We start from the raw sequence: 20,399 nt of genomic DNA, 5'->3' as shown, positions 1-20,399 counted from the left end.
TTGCATGAAACCCGACTGGGTTTCAATTCCTCCGCCCCTCTCAGAGAGCCCAGCAAACTACCGAGAGTGTCTCGCCCACACGGCAGAACCTGGCAAGCTACCCGTGGTGTATTCGCTATGCCAAAAACAGTAAAAAGTCTCACAGTGGAGACGTTACTGGTGCCCGCTAGAGCAAATCGATGAGCAACGTGATGACAGAGACTTTCCGCCAGTGACTATTGGCTTTATCAACACCAAGTGTAACTGGCATTATTTGCTTCTCTCCTTCCTCTAATTACATGCTTATTCAGTTTGTCCTACAGTGGCTCCTTGGAACAGTTCCCAGCTAACATATATGTGGTTTTTTGGTTGTTGTTTTTTTTTTTTTTAAATTGAGTCACCATGAGATACACAATTAATACAAAGTTGTTCATGATTGGATTTCAGTCAAATAATCATCCAACATCCATCCCTCCACCAATGTACATTTCCTACCACCAGTGTCCCCTGTTTCCCTCCCATTATCTCTCACCCCCAACCTCCCTCTATGAAAAGCACTTTTCTTCTTCTTCTTCCTCTCTCTCTCTCTCTCTCTCTCTCTCTCTCTCTCTCTCTCTCTCTCTCTCTCTCTCTCTCTCTCTCTCTCTCTCTCTCTCTCTCTCTCTCTCTCTCTCTCTCTCTGGGCATTATGGTTTACAAGTTACAAGACAGGTACTGAGAGGTTATTGTGTTTGTTCCTTTTCCTACTTTGAGTATGCAATTCTTATTCAGAATGATTATTTTCAACTATCATTGTCATAGTTGCCCTTCTCTATCCCAACGCCTTCTCCCCCTAGCTCTTGAGGCAGGCTTCTAACCATGGGCCAATCCTCCTGACCCTTGTTTCTACTGTCCTTGGGTATTAGTCTCATTCTATGTTGTTTTTTTTTAATTTAAATTTTATTGAATCACCATGTGGAGGGTTACAAAGTTCTCATGATTATGTCAGTTATACAGTACTCAAACACCCTTCCCTTCACCCGTGCCCATATTCCATCACCAACCACCCCATTATACCTCCCGCCCCCTCCCACCCCCCCAGTCCCCGCCCTTGTAAGTGATAAGTTTCACTTCGTTTACGCTTTATCTTGGTTACAGTCCATGTTTCAACACATAATTCACTATTGTTGCTAGGGTTTCCCCCCAAAAAAGAGAAGACAGTCCCACTGTCAAGGAAGCATTTGATGGCTCTCCATTGCTGAGAATGTAGAGATATTAAGTCCCGCTGTTTGTTACATAACTTTTCTATTTTTTTCCCCCCTCATCCCACGCCACCGAGATCACGCCTGTTTAGTAATCACCACGCTGCCTGACAAAGGGAAACAAACCAAAAGAGATGGTTATTTCTCGTCATCAGCCGGCGTGGGGCTCTAGCTTAGTTGATAGTCTGGTATAATGTCTGCAGGCAGTTTCTGGAACCAAAAGTAATACGCTGGTATCGGCCCCGGCTCAAGGTTCCACCAGCGTCCTGCTGTTCCAAGTACATAATAATTTATTCCCTTGCATCCGATTCCCACACCACCAGGTCCGTGTCAGCTTAATGGACATCATACTATGGTTAACGCCACGCCGCGTTTCTTCCCGAGAAAGAAGGATATTTCTTCTCAGCCGGCGTGGGGATATGGCTTAGTTCAGTCTATAGAGATGGCTACCACTTTGGTGGCCTTCAATATTTCAGCAAAAGACTTACTATTCTTGTTAGGATTTCCCACCAAAGTCCGACCCGTTAAAGTCCAGGGAAAATTCTGCCTAAAATTCTATCGCTACAATCTTTTACCCTTTAACAAAAAACTTAGTACTATTGTTTGGAGTTTCCCCCCACGTTAAGCCCTGCCAAAAAGGAACATTTACACGTTGCTGACAATCAAACAATCAAAAGATATTAGGTCGCGCGGCTTCATTTCTATATGAAGTCCAAGGAAGATTCTTTTTTGGTAATTGCATCACTCGCTGGCAACGCCTGGGCCAGACGCAAAGGAGCGTCCCCACATGGCTCTCTGCTTAAATGTCGGCCGGCACAGGGCGGATCCGGGAGTCCCGCCCATCGGCTATCCCAGGCTTCCTGTAGAGTCTAAAAACTGGCTATAGCCTCGCTGCGTTCAAACAGAAAAAGTTGAGAGAGAAAAGAGCATATCCTGCCGGCAGCGCCTGGGCCAGAAGCTCCCAGCACACAGTTTGGAGTCATTTTGGGGGCGCCGCTCGTGTCCAAAGTGGTTCATTTGCCTCCGGGGTCGATCTCGCGCGGGGCCGCAAAGGGCTCATTCTATGTTTTTTTTTAATATCCCACAAATGTGCGCAAATATTTTTCGTTTGTCCCTCTCCTTCTGACTCATTTCACTTAGCATAGTAGTTTCCATGTTTATAAACAAATTTCTTAATTTCATTTTTCCTGGTGACTGCGTAGTATTCCATTGTGTAGATACACCATAGTTTCTTGATCCAGTCGTCTGTTCTCAAGTACTTGAGTTGTTTCCAGATTCTGGCTGTTGTGAATAGCGCTGCAATAACATAGAAATGCAGATGTTTCTTCTGCAGTGTGTTTTGGAGCCCCCATAAATGATATTGTTGGGTCATATGAAAACTCAATTTCTAGTTTTTGGAGTAATTTCCATATTGTTTTCCCAAAAGTCTGGACCAGGCGGCAATCCCACCAACAATGAAGGAGAGTCCCTTTCTCCCCGTATCTGTGCCAGCACTGGTTGTTCTTGTTCTTTTGGATGTGTGCCAGTCTCTGTAGTGTGAGATGATATCTCATCATTGTTTTGATTTGTATTTCCCTGATGATTAGCGATGTAGAGCATTTTTTTTTTTTGGTTTTTGGGTCATACCCGGCGATGCACAGGGGTCACTCCTGGCTCTTCACTCAGGAATCATCCCTGGCGGTGCTCAGGGGACCATATGGGATGCTGGGATTCGAACCGTGCAAAGCAAACGCCCTACCCGCTGTGCTATCGCTCCAGCCCCAATGTAGAGCATTTTTCATGTGCCTCATGGCCATTGAATTTCATCTTTGAGGAAGTTTCTATTCATTTTTTCCCCCTTTATTTCTGGGGTTAGATTTTTTTTTCTTGTAAAGTTCTACCAGTGCCGTTTGATGTTAACCCCTTATCAGATGGGTATTGGATAAAGAATTTTTTCCATTCCTGTCTTTATATCTTGGCTGTCTTTGTATTTTGTATCTTGGGCTGTCTTTGTATCTCTGAGGTACAAAAGCTTTTTCAGTTTAATGTTAGTCCCATTTGTTTATCTTCACTTCCACTTGCTTGGCCAGTGGTGTTTCATCCTTGAAGATGCCTTTGGCTTCAATGTCATGGAGGGCTCTGCCTACATTTTCCTCCATGTACCTTATGGATTCAGGCCTGATGTTGAGGTATTTAGTCCATTTTGATCTGACTATTGTGCCTGGCATTAGAGAGAGTTCTGAGTTCACGTTTTGCATGTAGTTGCCCAGTTTTCCCGGCACCACTTGTTGAAGAGGTTTTGCTTGCTCCACTTCATATTTCTTGCTCCTTTATCAAAGATAAAGTGATCTTATATTTGAGAGTGTGTCAGAATATTCAACTCTATTCCATTGGTCTGTGGGTCTGTCTATACACTCACACATACACACACACATACACACACACTTTTGTCTCTTTATCCATTCATCTTTTGATAGACACTAAGGTGATTTTCAGATCTTAGTTACCATAAACAATGTTACATTGAACATTGGAGTGCATACGTTGTTTTACATAGTGTTTCTGTCTTCTTTGAATAAATAGTTATAAGTGGAATTTTTACATCATAGGGTAGTTGCGCTGTTAATTTTCTCAAGGAACTTCATATGGTTTTACATAGTGACTATACTATTTGTATTCCTACCACCTGCAGAAGAATCTAGTTTTCTTGCCGATCTTTTTCAACATGTGTTTTTTTTCTTTCTTTGATAATAGCCACCCTGAGAGGTGTGAGGTGCTCTCATTGAGATTTTGATCTGCATTTTCCTGATGTTTAGTGATGTTAATTCTTTTCATGTGCCTGTAGTCATCTGTATGTTATTTTTTGAGAACCCTCTATTCAGATCCTCTACTAATTTTTTCAAACAAGATTATTGTTATTGTTGTTATTAAGTTCTATGAGTTATTTGCATGTATCATGCAAATGGCACAATTCTCTTTAATTAATTAAAATAATTTTTATGTAGCACATTCATTATATGGAGGTCCGTAAGGCACTCAGCTATGTTATTCCTGCCTGTACAAAAATTATGGACACTTGTACGGTTGTCTGTGACTGTGTTCTTAACACAGTTTAGAGAAGTAAATTATTGTTGTTTGACTGAAACCCTATCCATGAGCTGATACAACTTGCCAAAGACATGTGAATGTGTAGCAAAATGCTTATCTGTACCATATCAGACCTGGTCTCTTTATCCTTAACTTGTTCTTTTTTAAAAAAAGTAATAAATATAGTGAATGGATATACCTTCTTTTTCTAAAAACCGTGAAAACTGCTCTACTTTCTCAATATGCAACTTAAAAAAAATTTCTGCCCTAGCCCTGATCATTCTCTGACCTAGCCTAGAGATAGGAAATAGAAGCCAGCAGGTCTACCGCTAGAGAATAATGGTGCTGAGTAAGTGGTGCTTAACTGGGAGAATGATTCTGTTTCCAAGGACAGTCAATGATGGTGTCTGGAGGAGCTTCCTGTTTACATGCAATGCTCTGGGAATGAAACCCAAAAGAAAGGGCTGGGTGTGTGAATGAGGGCTTTTGTGGAGAAAATAAATACAAGCAAGAAGGAATTACTGATTCCAAAGAGCTGAAGTTCATCAACCTTAATCCCTAATCTGGTGGATATTCTGACAACTTTCATAAACTTGCCCTCCAAGGACCGATGTAGAGATTGCTTGAAGACAATGCAATAATCATTTCCCAAAACTTGCATAATCAAATAATTCGTTCACTTGGTTAGCAACACCCTAACATATGAAAAGCCAAGGGGTGAACAACTCAAGTACGAAGTGCTGTAAGTGAGGTACTTGAAAAGACCCATCTGAACAACGAGAACTTCTCACCTCCCGCTGGTCTTGTTACAGCTGCAAAGGTGCGTCCCACTATGGTCTGACCAAAGACAGGAAGAGGCGCTCCCAAGATGGCTGTCCAGATGGCTGTGCAAGCCTCACAGCAACGGCACTTTCCTCAGAGATTTCTGCAGCTGCCACCATCTCCTTAATGACGGACGAACCTGGCCTAGACAACCCTGCCTACGTGGCCACAGCAGAGGATGGTCAATCAGAAACCAGCCCAACGGACACTGGCCGGAATAACCGAACTAAGGGTGAGTCAGATGGGTAGTTGTCTTGGAATAAGCTCCTTGTCTGGGGATTGCCCTCTGTGGAATATGCACCATGGAAAGTTCTAGAAATGTTGTGTTAAGGAGAAATAATCCCAGCAGTTTTGGTAGCCATCCAATGTCCAGTTCTCCAATGTGAGATGAAGCCGCGAATACCTCAGGCCATTAAAAAGTGTGTAATCTGACTTGGTGAAAGGAGTGGAAGCTGGACCTAATGATTCATTCCTCCCTCCAGGTCAGTACTTTCCCAACCACATGGCTCCAGAAAAGAGCTCTTCAGTCCAGTCCAGTCCAGAAAATGAAACACATGCAGTTCCAAACAAACCATACATATTACATTGTCAAAAACTTAGAAAAGACAGCTAGGCAAGCCCCATTATCCTACCACCTCAAAGTGAACCACAGCTCATGTTTTATTGTATGTATCTTTACCAGATGTGTGCATAACAGGATTTCTATGAATGGCAAGCTACTTTCCTTTCTTTTCTCTTTTCCTTAGCCCGGCCCTTTGAACGATCCACTATCAGAAGCAGATCTTTCAAAAAAATAAACCGAGCTTTGAGTGTTCTTCGAAGGACAAAGAGTGGAAGTGTAGTTGCCAACCCCGCTGACCAGGGTAGAGAAAATTCTGAAAACACCACTGCCCCTGAAGGTAAATAAACTCCCCACAAGACTGGGCATGGGCAGGGCTTTCAGAAAGTCATCAGGTGTTATGACAACATGACCATCTCCCACCAGAGGGCCTCAAATATTTCATACCTCCATTAATTAATACCTCCATTAATTCTCTATAAATTACTGAAGGCAAAACCTGGTCTGTCTTTTACACAAATTAAAGGAAAAAATATTTAGGTGCTAGCTTAAATTTAGAACAGTTCCTGGAACACAATTAAAAACTGCAGAAGTTTCCTAATGATTGCTGTGTATGATATGTGCTTCTGAGTATTTGCATGAACTCACTGAAACCTCATGATGGCAAGATAAAGAAGCTATTATTATTATTATTGTTATTATTATCATCATCATCATCATCATCATCATCTCTGTCTTAGACATTAGGGAACTGAGACATAAGGGAGTTGTTTCCCTTGCTCTAGTTACCTTGCCAAACTTTGAATGAAAGGGATATGGCTCGAAAATTCATGCAAAGGAAGTTACTGGATCATTGATTCTATGTGTGTTTTCCCTAATAGAAACAGAGCTTTCATTTAATGTATCATTTTACATAAATGGAGGCAGTACTACCCCGTTTCTTCCCTTACATTTTATATGCAAACATTAAAAATAATAATAGTAACAACATAACAGTTGATGAGATTAGATAAGTAGCCAAAGTCCACCAGCTAGGAAATGGTAGAGCTAAGGGTTTTACCTGGAATCCCTAGCCCCAGAGCATAGTGCCCTCCACTCTAAGGACTGGGAGGCAGAGTGCAAACCCCTGTCATTGACCTGCCTGCAGAGAAGTCTCCACGGTCACCCTGCTTGCTTACTCATCACCTACCGTCTGCTCTAATAACGCTGACCATAATACAGTCCTGTGTAGACTCTTGCCCTCCTCTTGTGGTGCCGTCCAGCCTGCACTCTCTTTCCCCTTCAGCTGCCCTTCGAAGTCCTCCTCTGAGGCTCAGTGATAGTTTTTTCCTCCTTCCTGACTTGTTCAGTCCAACTTCCTTTGTATTCTTCAAGAACCTACATCTCTAGTAGCAATGACCATCATTGTAACTGTACCTAGAAGGACAGAGGTTCTCTTTCTGTGGCAACACACAGTATCTACCATATATGTACATGGAGTAAATGTTTGTGCAACAAAAAAATGAAAAGGTAATGAGTTCCTTTCTGTCTCTCCCTGTTGTTAAACCCTACTTAATTTTATCCCATATAAAGTTTTCTCCTGCCTGAATTATTTGTCTGTGTATTGCAGGACATTTTTTTAAAATTTTTTGAAAATGTTTTTTTTCTTGTGGCAGCATTGGTTTGTTGTGCATGCTTTGAGAGTGCTTTTTCCTCATCTCTTCAAGAGCTATTCCCCTCCCCCCACACTGTCTCTTGGATATTTTTAACCCCTTTCCTCTCTACCTGCTGTCTGTTCGCTTCAATTCTGCAATTTGAATCCAGGGTTACCTCTAGAGGGATTTTCTCTGTCTTCTTGCTTTATTTGTTTATATCCTTCTAATAAGTCAGATCATTTGATATTTGTCTTTCTAATTTGTTCCACTTATCATCCCATCCTTCAAATCCATCTGTGTTGTTGCAAATGGCAAGGTTTCATCTTGCATAGCTCAAAAGTATTTCATGGTGTATATATGCCACATCTTTATCCACAATAGCCAAGATCTTATTGCATAAATATTTTGGAGAAATTTGGGCTACAACCCAGAGGTGCCAGGGGATATTCCTTACTTATAAATAGCCAAGATCTTATTGCATAAGCGTTTTTGAAGGAGTTTGGAGCTACAACCTAAAGGTGCTAGGGGATATTCCCTGCTCTGTGTTAGGGACTGAGTGGCAGTGCTTAAGATAGAGCCAGTCACCTGCAAGGCAAGAATCTTATTCCCTGCAGTATCTCAACCCCTGCAGAAACATTTTGAGAAGAGAATCCTATAGTAAAGCATTGCTCTGGGCTCTGAACTTTTGTGTAAAGATTATAGAACCAAGTTTCAAGGGATTTGTTTGAGACTAAAATAAAAACATATTGGGGCTAGAGAGATAGATTGTGCCTTGCACACAACCAACTGGGGTTCAATCCCCAGCACCACATATGATCCCCTGAGCCCTACCAGGAGTAATCCCTGAGTTCAGAGTCAGGAGTAAGACCTGAACACCACCAGGTGTGGCCCGCCTACCCCCATTTTTAAAAATAAAATTAAAATGTCAGAATACATGAGATATAAATGACAATGGCAGAGAATCTCCGGAGCATCATTTTCCAAAGAGAACCGTGTAAGTTTGAAGAAGTCTGGTGAGCCGAGTGGCCTGGATTTAACTGAGGCCAGGTCCGAGAGAGGAAAGAAAACCCTGGGGATAGGGGTGGGGGTCTGGGCTTGATTTGGAGCCAGTCACACACCTTCAAGCTTGCTGCGGTCTCATCGTGATGCTGGAAGGTGAAACTAACTCACAGCTTACTAAGTGCACCTGGGTATTCTGGGAGAACCTGTGATTGCCCAACGTGCACACAGAAGCTACCACTCCAGGACTGGGCATGGTACTAAGTCAGAGTGAGATGGAGACCCATATCTCTACATCATGTCATAAAATTTTCCAAAGTGACCTCTGAGCTTTATTGGTCTCTAGGATATTTCATAGGGATCACAGGTGAAAAAAATCACATCAATAGAGGCCAGGGCACAAGACAAGAGGGTCAACAAGAGGCAGGACTGTAGACTACAGAAAGGAAACAAGGTAAGAAGAGGACCATGTTGGGGAAAAAGTTGAGAAACACTGACCAGTAGCTGAGCTCTGGCCGTGTGACTTGTCCACCTTTTTCTATCCATGGAGAGACAAGACCCACTGCTGACTAGCTATGTAACTAGCTAAGTAACCTCACCTGGTTACTTCTCTCAGAGCCTTTTTTCATCTAGGAAAAAGAAAAAACAGGGATAAAAATAATAAATTTCATAGGATTGTGTGAGAACTAACCTAAAAATTGGTGTGTGAATTGTTTAGCTCGCTGCACAGTACATAATAAAGTTCTGGTAGATAATAATAGTTTCCCTTAGTCCTCAGCGAGGAGACAGTCCCACCAACTCCATTTCTTTCCAAACAGCACAAGATGAAGTGTTTCTGTCTTTGGGTCTTGAGGTTCATTGTTGTGACTCCAAGTAACATTTCTTGCAAGTATTGCTGTACAAGTTCTTGCTGACTATCAGATCCATTGGTCTTAAGGGGCTTTGGGGTCAAAAATATGGTTTTTGGAAAGCTGTGGGACAGCAGGGTAAGAAAAGGATGGAGGAGGAAGGAGGAAAAGGCAGCATATTTGATGTTGATTCCCACATCTTCTTTGCTCAAAAAAACCTTTTAATTTGCTTTTGCTTATCACCAGCCAGATCCTAATAAGTGTTTGTCATCGTTACCTACTTTATGGAATCAAAGTAGGTTTAAAAGTTGAATGAGCCCAATCACCCAATACTGTTAGCACCAAGAACAGACAGTATAGACAGCTTTCTAGACATGACTTATAACCAAACCAATGTCTTACCAAAAATTAAATCCTTTTGAGACTTCAAAACCCACAATTATAATGTCACGGGTTACCTCTGACTGCTAAATGACTTTATCATGTTCTATAATACTTAGAAATCATTATCTGCACCAGAGCAATAGTAAAAGTGGTCACTTCCCTTGCACCCAGCTGAACCAGGTTCAATCATTGGCATCCCGTTGTGCCCCAACCATCTTTCCCGAGCACCACCAAGAATGATTCCTGATTGCAGAGTCAAGAGTAACCTCTGAGCATCACTGGGTGTGCCCCCAACCCTCAAAAAGGAAATCATTTTCCTTCTTTCTGCATTGTTCCTAAGTAGTTGAGTAGTCATTAATGAGCTTATAGTTCATTAGGGAGAACAGATTCAGGATATGGGTTTTGAAAATGATCCTAAAGAATGCATTAGGCAAAAGCCAGCCTGCAGGTTGATTTTCCCAGAAGATACAAGCAAAGGATAATCTTAGTGCAAAGACAGCTTCAGCAGCTACGGAGACAGCTGTTCCCTCCCACCCCCACCACACCAAACAGCCTCAGGCAGCCAAAGGAGCTTCTCTTGAGGACCCACCTTTTTCCAAACCGGAGCAGCTTAGTATTTCATGGGATTCCTTCTGCATCCTCCCGTTTAAAGGGAGGGGGAGGGGCTGGAGCAATAACACAGTGGGTAGGATGTTTACCTTGCACGTGGCAGACCCAGGTTCGAATCCCAGCATCCCATATGGTTCCCTGAGCACCGCCAGGAGTAATTCCTGAGTGTAGAACCAGGAGTAACCCCTATGCATCGCCGGGTGTAACCCAAAAAGCAAAATAAATAAATAAATAAAGGGAGGGGAAAACATTTGGTTTGTTTATTTTGTTTTGGGGTCACACCAATTGATGCTCAGGGGTTGCTCCTGGCTCTGCACTCAGGAATCATTCTTGACAGTGCTTGGGGGACTACATGGGATGCCTAGGATTGAACCCAGGCCGGCTGCATGCAAGGGAAGTGCCTTTGTGGTATGGAGTGGAAGATGAGGGGGTAGAACCAAGAGTCTCCAATTTGTAAGACATAACTGCAACCATGAAACTCTATCCATGGCCCTAAGAAAGGCCTGACTTTGATGCTACACAGCTAGAACAACTCTTCTGTGTGTGGGTATGGAGGTGAGGGATGTAGAGGATGAGGTGGGAGGTCAGGCTGTGAAAGATTCCATGGAGCAAGCAGAGTCCTCAGATTAAAAGATCAAAGCACCAGCCTGGATGATCTGAGTCTGCTTTCAATTTGAAACTCTGAGATTTTAGACAGACCGAGGATCTTCTCTCAATCATGAATCAGGATCTTTGACAATTCCTTCATTGACAAACATTTGGTGGGAAGAACTGTCAGTCTATGCTTTAGAAATGTGGGGGCTTCCAGCAAGAAATCTTCAAAACAATCTGAGAGAGTACAAGAGTGGATTTGTTTTGTTTCATCTCTCCGTTAAGTGAGTGATAAAGTGCAGTTCATTCTTTCAATGGACTCATTCGTGTAATCACATTCACTTGATAAGCATCAACTGAAGTCTGGGCAGAACTTGTCTTCGGGGATCTTCCAGTCCAGTGGAAAATATAATAAATGAGTACAAATAGCCATAGTGGTTGAGGGTGATGTGAAATAGGAAGAAAACTTTACAGACCTGGTATGCTCAGACCAGTGTTTCTCAATCCTACGCAGACCATGGCTGCTTTCTGACCTGTTTCCTTCCTGGGCCGCCCTTCTACCAGTTGGTCCCCTAGTCTCCTGTCATCCCCTCTCTCCTCATTTATGCAGTGTTTCACCTGTAGCCCTCTTGGAATATCCTGCTTTAGAAAGATGGAGGTAGCTTTTAATCAGAAGAGATCATTTCATTCTTTGAGCAAAGATGAAGGGAAAATATTCCAGAATAACCACCATTCCACTGAGAGGGACTCACACTGGCACAGAGGTAGGGAAGCCAATGAATAGCTTAGTTTGGCTTCTACCAAGTTTTGATCAAAAGAAGAGTGGCTGGATTATGTCTGTTGGGTGGATGTTTATTTTAATAAACACTGTCCTGGTCCATTTTAGTCTTCCCAAGGTTGCACCACCTGATTCCAGATGGTGAAATCACCAGCATCAAGATTAATCGAGCGGATCCCAATGAGAGCCTGTCCATTCGCCTGGTGGGAGGCAGCGAGACCCCCTTGGTCCACATCATCATCCAGCACATTTATCGTGACGGTGTGATCGCCAGAGATGGCCGGCTCCTGCCAGGAGATATCATATTAAAGGTAGGGGCTCAGCTGGGGAGCCCATAAGAAGGGCCTCACAAAAGTCACTTCAGAGAAAATAATTGGGTGGATGAACGAATGGTTGAATAAAATATTCAAGCATAGAGTCATTCCTTTGATCACTATTATGTGCCTATGGCTCCTCAAATGAGACTTGAGATTCATCAAGCTAGTGTCACTGTCCTTTTCTTGTCCTCTCCCACTTTCTTCCTGTACATAAATATATTGCCTTTCTCCACTTCCCTTTTCCTGTCCCCTCTTTCTTCCTTCTCCCTTCTCCTTCCTTCCCCCCCCCCCCGCCGACTTCAAACAACAATAACGTAAGCTAATATAGGAATGGAGAATATGTTTTCTTAAGTTGTTTCCAGAGCAGATTCATGGGGCATTTTGTGTTTTCTCTAATCACAACATCCCTCTAAAGCAAATTTCCTTTAGTTTAATGGCCTCTTTGGGAAAAGTGGTAATAATTCTCAAAAGCAGTTCCCATCAAATTCCCTTGTAGGCATGGTAGTGGGAACAAAATGTCTTGCACTTTACTCTCTTATGAGGTTTGGTTTGAGAGAAAGATTTGGAGGAAGAACTTTCAGAAGAAAAGGAAAGAAGAAGGAAAAGTAGTTTATCAGACTGAAGTCAAATATGGGACTTAGATGACAGACAGTCCCTCCCCTATCCTCTATTTTCCGTCTGATGCTGAAATGATAATTCCAGGGCTGGAGAGATAGAAAAGTGGGTATGGCACTTGCCTTGCATATGTCCAACCTAGGTTCAATCGCTGGCACCCCATATGGTCTCCCGGGCCCGTGAGGAGTTACCCCTCAGCTCTGAGCCAAGAGTAAGTCCTGAACTAAGACAAGTGTGACCCCCCCAAATTAAGAAAACAAAAATTCCATCTCATTCCTGGTAAGTCAAGAAAACCAGCTGCTGACACAGAAAGTGTTGTTTCTTTGGCAAAAAAATTCTGATTTGAGGGGAATCTTAGGAGATAGAATCTGAAGCAATTATAGTACAAACACTGAGTGTCTCACTGACCTCTGATGTGGAGAATAAGGAAGAACTCCCAAGATCCAGAGATAGTCAGCTTTGCGGCTGGCAACATGCACACTGCTCTCTCCCTGCTCCAAGGGGACTTAGGCTGTCGATAAGGTCACATAATAAAGCAAATTGACGCACAGCACATTCAGCTAACTTTTCCTGAGGACAGAAACACCTTCTCTGACCTGCGCTAAGGTGACAGAGGCGAGGAGATTTAAACTCACCTATGCTTAGTCAATGGTGGTGAGCTTTGTCTGGTCAGAAGGAAAGCCTCATCTTCCCTGTCCATCTGCTGGGCACTTAGATAGGTGACTGTTAGCTGCGGAGACGCCTTATGAAGTCTCAACCCAAGACTCTTCTAACCACTTGTGGAAGGTACAAAAATCCAACCCAGGGGCTGGAATGATAGCATAGTGGGTAGGGCGTTTGCCTTGCACACGGCCGACCCGGGTTCAAATCCCAGCATCCCATATGGTCCCCTAAGCACCGCCAGGAGTGGTTCCTGAGTACAGAGCCAGGAATAACCCCTGTGCATCGCCAGGTGTGACCCAAAAACCAAAAAAAAAAAAAAATCCAACCCAGTGACGTTCAAGAAGGTTGTTTTTCTTTGGTGACATCTCTGTCCTTAAGCACAGAGAGTAGTACTGTTTCAAAATGCCTTTCTTCCAGAAAACAGCTACCACTACAACTGGAACCTTCAACTGAGCTGCCCAGCTAGAGTAATGAAAGCCAGAAAGTCCTGCAGAGCGAGGCACAAATAAAAGGGCCAACCTGGAGAGCTCTTAAGTAGCACAATAATGTGATCACATGATCCAGTCTTTCATCAAAGACCCTAGAAGTTTCCATTCTCATGAGTTTGTTTGAAGATGCAAGTTTTTTTTCTTTTTGTTGAACATACGGGTCAAAGGCTCTGAAGGTGACTATCTTGAGACCACACACATGTATGCACACATGCACAATATCACACACATGCATTCTGTCACTCACACAGTCACACACCACCAAATATGTTCACACACATACTCACATAAACACCCATCTCTCACACATAGAGGCATGTATACACACAGTCACCAGGTCTGTAAAGTCCAGTCTACGTGACCCAAGATTAAAAATTTATTTAGAAATTTGAAAGAAAATACCTCCATGGAGCTCAATGGGATGTGTACATGCTTTGCTTGCAGAAGCCCAGGTTCAATCACCAGCAACACAAGGACCTCTGAACCCAGCAGGGAGCAACCCCAAGCACTAAGTCAAGAATAACCCCTGAGCACAGCCGGGTGTGGCCCTCAAGCTAAAAGAAAATGTCTCCCCTGTTTGATCTGAGCAGCAGTTTAAAACAATCATTTACTGGAGGAAGAGATGGTAGAGTGGGTAAGGCACTTGTCTTAAACAAGCCTACCTGGGTTTGATCCCCAGCACCAAATATTGTCCTCTGGACACCATCAGGAGTGAACCCTGACCACAGGGCCAAGAGTAAGCCCTGAGCAATGCTGATTGTAGCCCCCAAACCAAAATTTAGCACTGTCTGTAGCACTGTCTTCCCAGTGTTCATCAATTTGCTCGAATGGGCACCAGTAACATCTCCATTGTGAGACTTGTTGTTACTGGTTTTGGCATATCGAATACGCCACGGGTAGCTTGCTAGGCTCTGCCCTGCGGATGGGATACTCTTGGTAGCTTGCTGGGCAGTCTGAGAGGGACGGAGGAATCGAACCCTGGTCGGCCACGAGCAAGGCAAACGCCCTACCCGCTGTGCTATCACTCCAGCCCAAATCAAAATTTAAATAAGATTATCATTTGAGGGGCCAGAGATATAGCTCAGTAGTAAAGCCCTCAGGTGTGAGACCCTTCGACCCCTGGCACTGCAAATCATCATTGTTTATTAGCATCAGCATCATCATCTTTGAGCTTAGTGGGGAAAATTCTCCTTTGGACTCTTTGTTTTCCCCTTTCCTCCTTCTATCAGCTGCAAGCTAAGCCTAGCAAGCAACAGAAGGGAGCATAGGACTCGGTCAACAAATGGGGTCCTCTGAGTGGACCAGGTAGAGCAGGTGCCTCCTTGGAGACGTGGTACCAGATGGCACTCACACCTGGTGAGTGGCATCTCACATCGGGCTTAGAAGTGGTGTTGGGGGCTGGAGTGATAGCATAAGGAGTAGGGCATTTGCCTTGCACGCCACTGGCCCGGGTTCAATTCCCAGCATCCCATATGGTCTCCCGAGCACTGCCAGGAGTAACCCCTGAGCATCGCCGGGTGTTACCCAATAAGCAAAAAAAAAAAAAAAACGGAAGAAGAAGTGGTTTGGAGGTTGAAGGACTGGGATGTTTGGACCCAAGATGACGTGGCAGAGCAGAGTGGCCTTCTGGATTAGGGAGTGGGTGGAACCAATGGGTCTGTGGCTCCCAGTTCTGAGGCCTCCTTCCCCCGCAGGTCAACGGGATGGACATCAGCAACGTCCGGCACAACTACGCGCTGCGCCTGCTGCGGCAGCCGTGCCAGGTGCTGCGGCTGACGGTGCTGCGGGAGCAGAAGTTCCGCAGCAGGAGCACGGGCCAGGCCCTGGACACCTACGCCCTGCGGGAGGACAGTTTCCACGTCATCCTCCACAAAAGCAGCCCCGAGGAGCAGCTCGGCATAAAACTGGTGCGCAAGGTGGATGAGCCCGGGGTGTTCATTTTTAACGTGCTGGACGGAGGAGTTGCGGGGCGCCACGGGCAGCTGGAGGAGAACGACCGTGTGCTGGCCATCAACGGACATGACCTGCGCTACGGCAGCCCAGAAAGTGCCGCGCATCTCATTCAGGTGGGTCCCGGGTCCTCAGCGAGCGCGATCCTGCGCCTCATGCCTCCCCACCACATGCCACGTGTGTTTCCTCTCTGGGAGCCAGGTAAGAGCATTACTCACGCCAAGGCTGGGTTGGGGGGTCATGAATGTTCCGAGGTGTTTCCAGTCAGACTGCAGGTGGTCCCCGTGGACCCTGTGCCGCAGCCTTACTAGCTTAAGATCACCCAAGCTTAACAGGGCTGGGTCATCCTCATACCCAGCACCAGTACTCACACCCAGGGGCATTCTGAGACATTCTGGATGCGGCCAACACAACCAGATGTACTGATTCCCTTATGAAGCTCTCATGTGCTCTCCGGGGAAGCTGTGGGATAAGTCATCTTCTTGGCAAGTCCATGGAAACTCAACCTAATGAAAGCCCTACTCCGCCTAAGAAAGACGTAACACTCACCATTTCACTGTCACTGACTGTCACTGTCATCCCATAGCTCGAGCACTGTCATCGATTTGCTCGAGCGGGGCACCAGTAACGTCTCTATTGTGAGACTTGTTACTGTTTTTGGCATATCAAATACGTCACGGATAGCTTGCCAGGCTCTGCCGTAGGGGTGAGATACTCTCAGTAGCTTGCCAGGTCTCTGAGAGGGGTGGAAGAATCAAACCCAGGTCAGCCGCATGCAAGGCAAATGTCCTGCTGCTGTGCTATTGCTCCAGCCCACTCATTATTTAGGCAAATGAAATTCTCAGTGGCCGGAGATTGTCTCACAACAGATTTTTTTTTAATTGAATCACCATAAGATACACAGTTACAGTTGTTTGTGCATTGGAGGTTTCAGTCATACAATGTTCCAATACCCATCCCTTCACCATGTACATTTCCCACCACCAATGTCCCCAGTTTCCCTCCCGCCCCCACTGTCAGCCTCTATTACAAGCACTTCCCCCAACCTCTTTCCTTCCTTTTGGGCATTGTGGTTTGCACGGACTGAAAGTGTATCATGTTGTCATGTACATCCCTTTACCTACTTTCAGCACGCAGCTCTTGTCCAGAGTGATCATTTACGACTATTATTATCATAGTGTCCTAACTCCCCTCTACCCCACATACACTTGTGGCAAGCTTCCAACCCTAGGCAATTATTCTTAGCCCCTAACAGACAATTTTGAGGATCTTGTTTTGGGATACTTGAGGATCTTGTATTCTAACCCATTCAGGAAGCCAGAATGTGTTCAGTTTCTGCTTGTCCACCTCATCTGAGTTACTGATGGAGAACAGAAATGATGATTTCTTAGGCCTCTATCCCAAAGGAGACCAAAATACAATCAGGGATGTGGAATTTTTTTTTTTAATGACTGCCATCTGGTGTGACAGCATTGCATTGGATAAATTAAATAATGGTGCCATTGTAAAATAAAGTTTTGCTTGGATGGACCTAGAAATTCTTCATAAAGGAGGAAACTCTTGAACCGGAACTTTGGAAGATCAGTAGAAGGCCACCAGATTGATGAAGCAAGGAAGGTCATGTGAAGGAAATACAACACAAAATAGAAACTGAATACAGGGCCAGAGACATAGGACAATGGGTAAGGCACTTGCCTTGCATACAGCCAACCCAGTTTGCTCCCTAACAGCTCATATGGTCCCCTGAGCCCCTCTAGGAATGATCTCTGAATACAGAGCCAGGAGTAGGCCATAAGTACTGCCAGGTATGCCCTCCCCTTGCAATCCCAAACAAAAAACGAATAGGAAAATAGTTAATATCTAGAGCTATTTTAAAAGCAATCAAAATAAGGAGTGATAAGAAAGTTCATGTCGGGTATTGTCTTATGAGACAAGCTGAAAAATTGAGACTTTATCTCCTAGTCTATGGGTGTTATTGAGATGCCATTGGAATGGTTTCAGAAAGAAAGTGACACTTTTTTCTGGAAATACCTCTCCACAAGCAATGGAGACAGGCAATATTAGAGACCTTGTCCTAAGAAATATTTTCAGGGCAAGAGTAAAAACTCAACAGACTGGAGCACATGTTTTGCCGTTAGAAGGCCCAGGTTTCAGTCCCTGGCAACACATGTCCATCTGAGTGTCCCTAAGAGTGACCCCGAGAACTGAGCCAGGGTAGCCCCCTAACACCACCAGGTATGGCCCTCCCCAAAATCACAAAACAAAAGCAACATCTTCAATTGTCTATCACCTGGTTTTAGGTTCCACTCAGTGATTGAGGCAAAAATGATAAAGAAAGAGAGTCAGTTGCAGTAGTTGACTGAGCGTTGTACCAGCTAGTTCCAAGGAAGAGAAGAATTAGAAGACAGAGGCTGCCCTCAAGAACTAGATCATTTAAGTACAAATCTCCCAGGGCTGGAGCAATAGTACAGTGGGTAGAGTGTTGCCTTGCACGTGGCTGACAGGGTTCGATTCCCAGCATCCCATATGGTCCTCTGAGCACTGCCAAGGGTGATTCCTGAGTGCAGAGCCAAGAGTAACCCCTGTGCATTGCCAAGTGTGACCCAAAAAGAAAAAAAAAAAACAAAGTCCTTAAATACAAATCTCCCTGCACTGGCTCATAGAATTCTTCCAAGTGTTGGCAACATGTTCTGATCTCGCATGTAGTGCCTCATCCCTCTTCTCTGAGGAGAAAATACTTGGATTGAAATTCCCAATACGTACCATAGCCTAGAGTCAAATATAACCTTGTTTCTCCATTTTCATTTCTTAAGCAGGTGGAAGAAGTTCTAGTATGTTCTCCCTTGTGGTCCCCAGGCTCATTTGCATTGTTTCTTGTTATTTTCAAGAACTCTTTCAACTCAGGGCTTTGGGGAGAGCCTTTGAAATATTTGCCTGAACCACTCCCACATTTCATTCAGGCCTCTCCTCAAATGCAGCCACCCAGGGGAACCTTTCCAGACAATCCTTACCTCCAACTTTAGAGCCTCCAGTCAGCTTTATTTTTTCTACTATTTTATTATTGCCTGCTGTAAGGCAGCCAGGGAAGCCCCGGTGGCTCTCCCCCTGGCCATCCGGGTTCGGGTGGTCCTCAGGCCGCTAGCCCAGCTGGGGTGACCCGTGCCATGGGGCAGACGGAGGAGGAAACAAGGGCCAAGCCAATTGGTTGATCAGGTGCTGTTTATTCAACCTCTCGTCTGTCCCATCTCACACACTCTTCCTCCCTAGCCCTTCATTTCTCGATATCCCCGCTCCCCAGGTGCCTGTTCCAGTCTCTCTGAGCTCCCCATTCCAGCCTCACACTGCTCCTCATTCCCATCTCCTTCTGTCTCTCCCACTCATCTCTCCGTGCTCCATCTTGCTCCCTGCTCTCTCTCCCAGCTCCTCCAACTCTCTCGTCTCTCCACGCCTCGCCTCTCCACCCTACACTCTGGGCCAGTGCTACCCCCAGTCCCATAGCAAAATCAACATAAGAAAGCCCTTCCTTTCTGCCCATCAGGCTGAAGGGCAGAAACACATCACCAGGGGTGTTCCTCGTCTTCTTAGTCCAATAACTTGATTAACATCTTAATTAACATCTTAATATTAGTTATTTTTGTATGGACACAGTAAGAGACTTGTAGGGCAGCTCTCCTGGGAGCATCTTGTCACAGACTCAGACTACAGTCTGAGTTTTTATTTTTTCTACTATTTGATTATTGCCTGCTGTATAATCCCTAAAGTGGCCAGGGAAGCCTTAATCTGGTCAGGCCAGATTAATTATTTCTGACCCTAGCAGAGTCCGAATCTAGATATTACTTTTTGGATCATGACAGAATTTGTCCATGACCAAGCTCTTAACTTATAGTTAAGCATTATGGCACTTTGGCCAGGCCCATCTCGATGCCAGGGTAGCACAAAGTTCACCTTGTCGGGACCCTGCTTTTGGGGGTGCTAGGAAGTTACAGCAACTGAGGCTTAAGTTGAGAGAACAGATGTCCAGGAGGTAAATATCATTGAGAGTCAATTAACTCCCATGTTACAAAAGCATAGCATTTACTATCTTCCTGTGCCCATACAAAAAGGACATTGCTCTGAATTAACTATGCAAAGGACTTAAGGAGAAGAAAAAAACAATATTTACAAGTTAACAGGGCACAAGGAAAGAAGTTACAAATAAACACAAAGGAATGTGAGCACTGTGATGGGAGTAACGCAGTAAACCTAAGCTCCCTATGGCAAGGCAGAAAAGACAAACCAATGTTATCCTACAGTCTGCCTATAATAATATAGTGTACATAACTGTGGGTTGATTTTGTTTTTGTTTTGCATGGCTCCAACCCAGGGTCTCATATATATTCTGTTTGCTTTAAATTAGATCCTTGATACCTATAGAGTACAGAATTTTTTCAAGCACTTAGAGAATCCTGGCAATAACAGGTCTTCAATTATTTGTTACATGAACAAACTGAGTAAAGTTATAGAAATGTAATTATACGTAATGCATAATTTTTGCATTCATTCCATCTTGTGTGGATTTGTTGTCAAACCATTTATCAGAGAATAAGAATATGCTACTTGTCCCTTGAATAGAACCTGCTTTTTTATCTCTTTGAGCTCCTTCCATGTGACAAGGGATGGTCAGTACAATGGGTGAGTGAGAGTTTCATAGTTCTTAGCTTCTCAGAACTTGGCATATACTTCCTTCACTTTCCATCATTACAACCAAGGAAGGACAAAGCAGGTGAGGCTAGCCTCTAGGTGTCAGTGGGTGAGAACAGAAAATGGTAATTTTCCCTTAGTAACCTATGAGAAAGAGAAACTCCCTTCATTTTCTC

General features: G+C 44.3%; 1 protein-coding gene across 1 annotated transcript in view; it reads left to right on the top strand.

Moving 5' to 3' along the window:
* Positions 1-20,399, top strand: part of LNX1 (ligand of numb-protein X 1) — a 107,285-nt gene that overhangs the window by 59,046 nt on the left and 27,840 nt on the right. Inside the window, exons 2-5 of the mRNA XM_055138055.1 lie at positions 5,099-5,340; positions 5,855-6,007; positions 11,619-11,821; positions 15,288-15,659. Coding sequence (XP_054994030.1) covers positions 5,099-5,340; positions 5,855-6,007; positions 11,619-11,821; positions 15,288-15,659 — 970 coding nt within the window. The remainder of the gene's footprint in view (positions 1-5,098; positions 5,341-5,854; positions 6,008-11,618; positions 11,822-15,287; positions 15,660-20,399) is intronic.

The sequence above is a fragment of the Sorex araneus genome, chromosome 5, assembly GCF_027595985.1.
Source record: "Sorex araneus isolate mSorAra2 chromosome 5, mSorAra2.pri, whole genome shotgun sequence".
NCBI lineage: Eukaryota > Metazoa > Chordata > Mammalia > Eulipotyphla > Soricidae > Sorex > Sorex araneus.
This window is presented reverse-complemented; position numbering and strand designations above follow the sequence as displayed.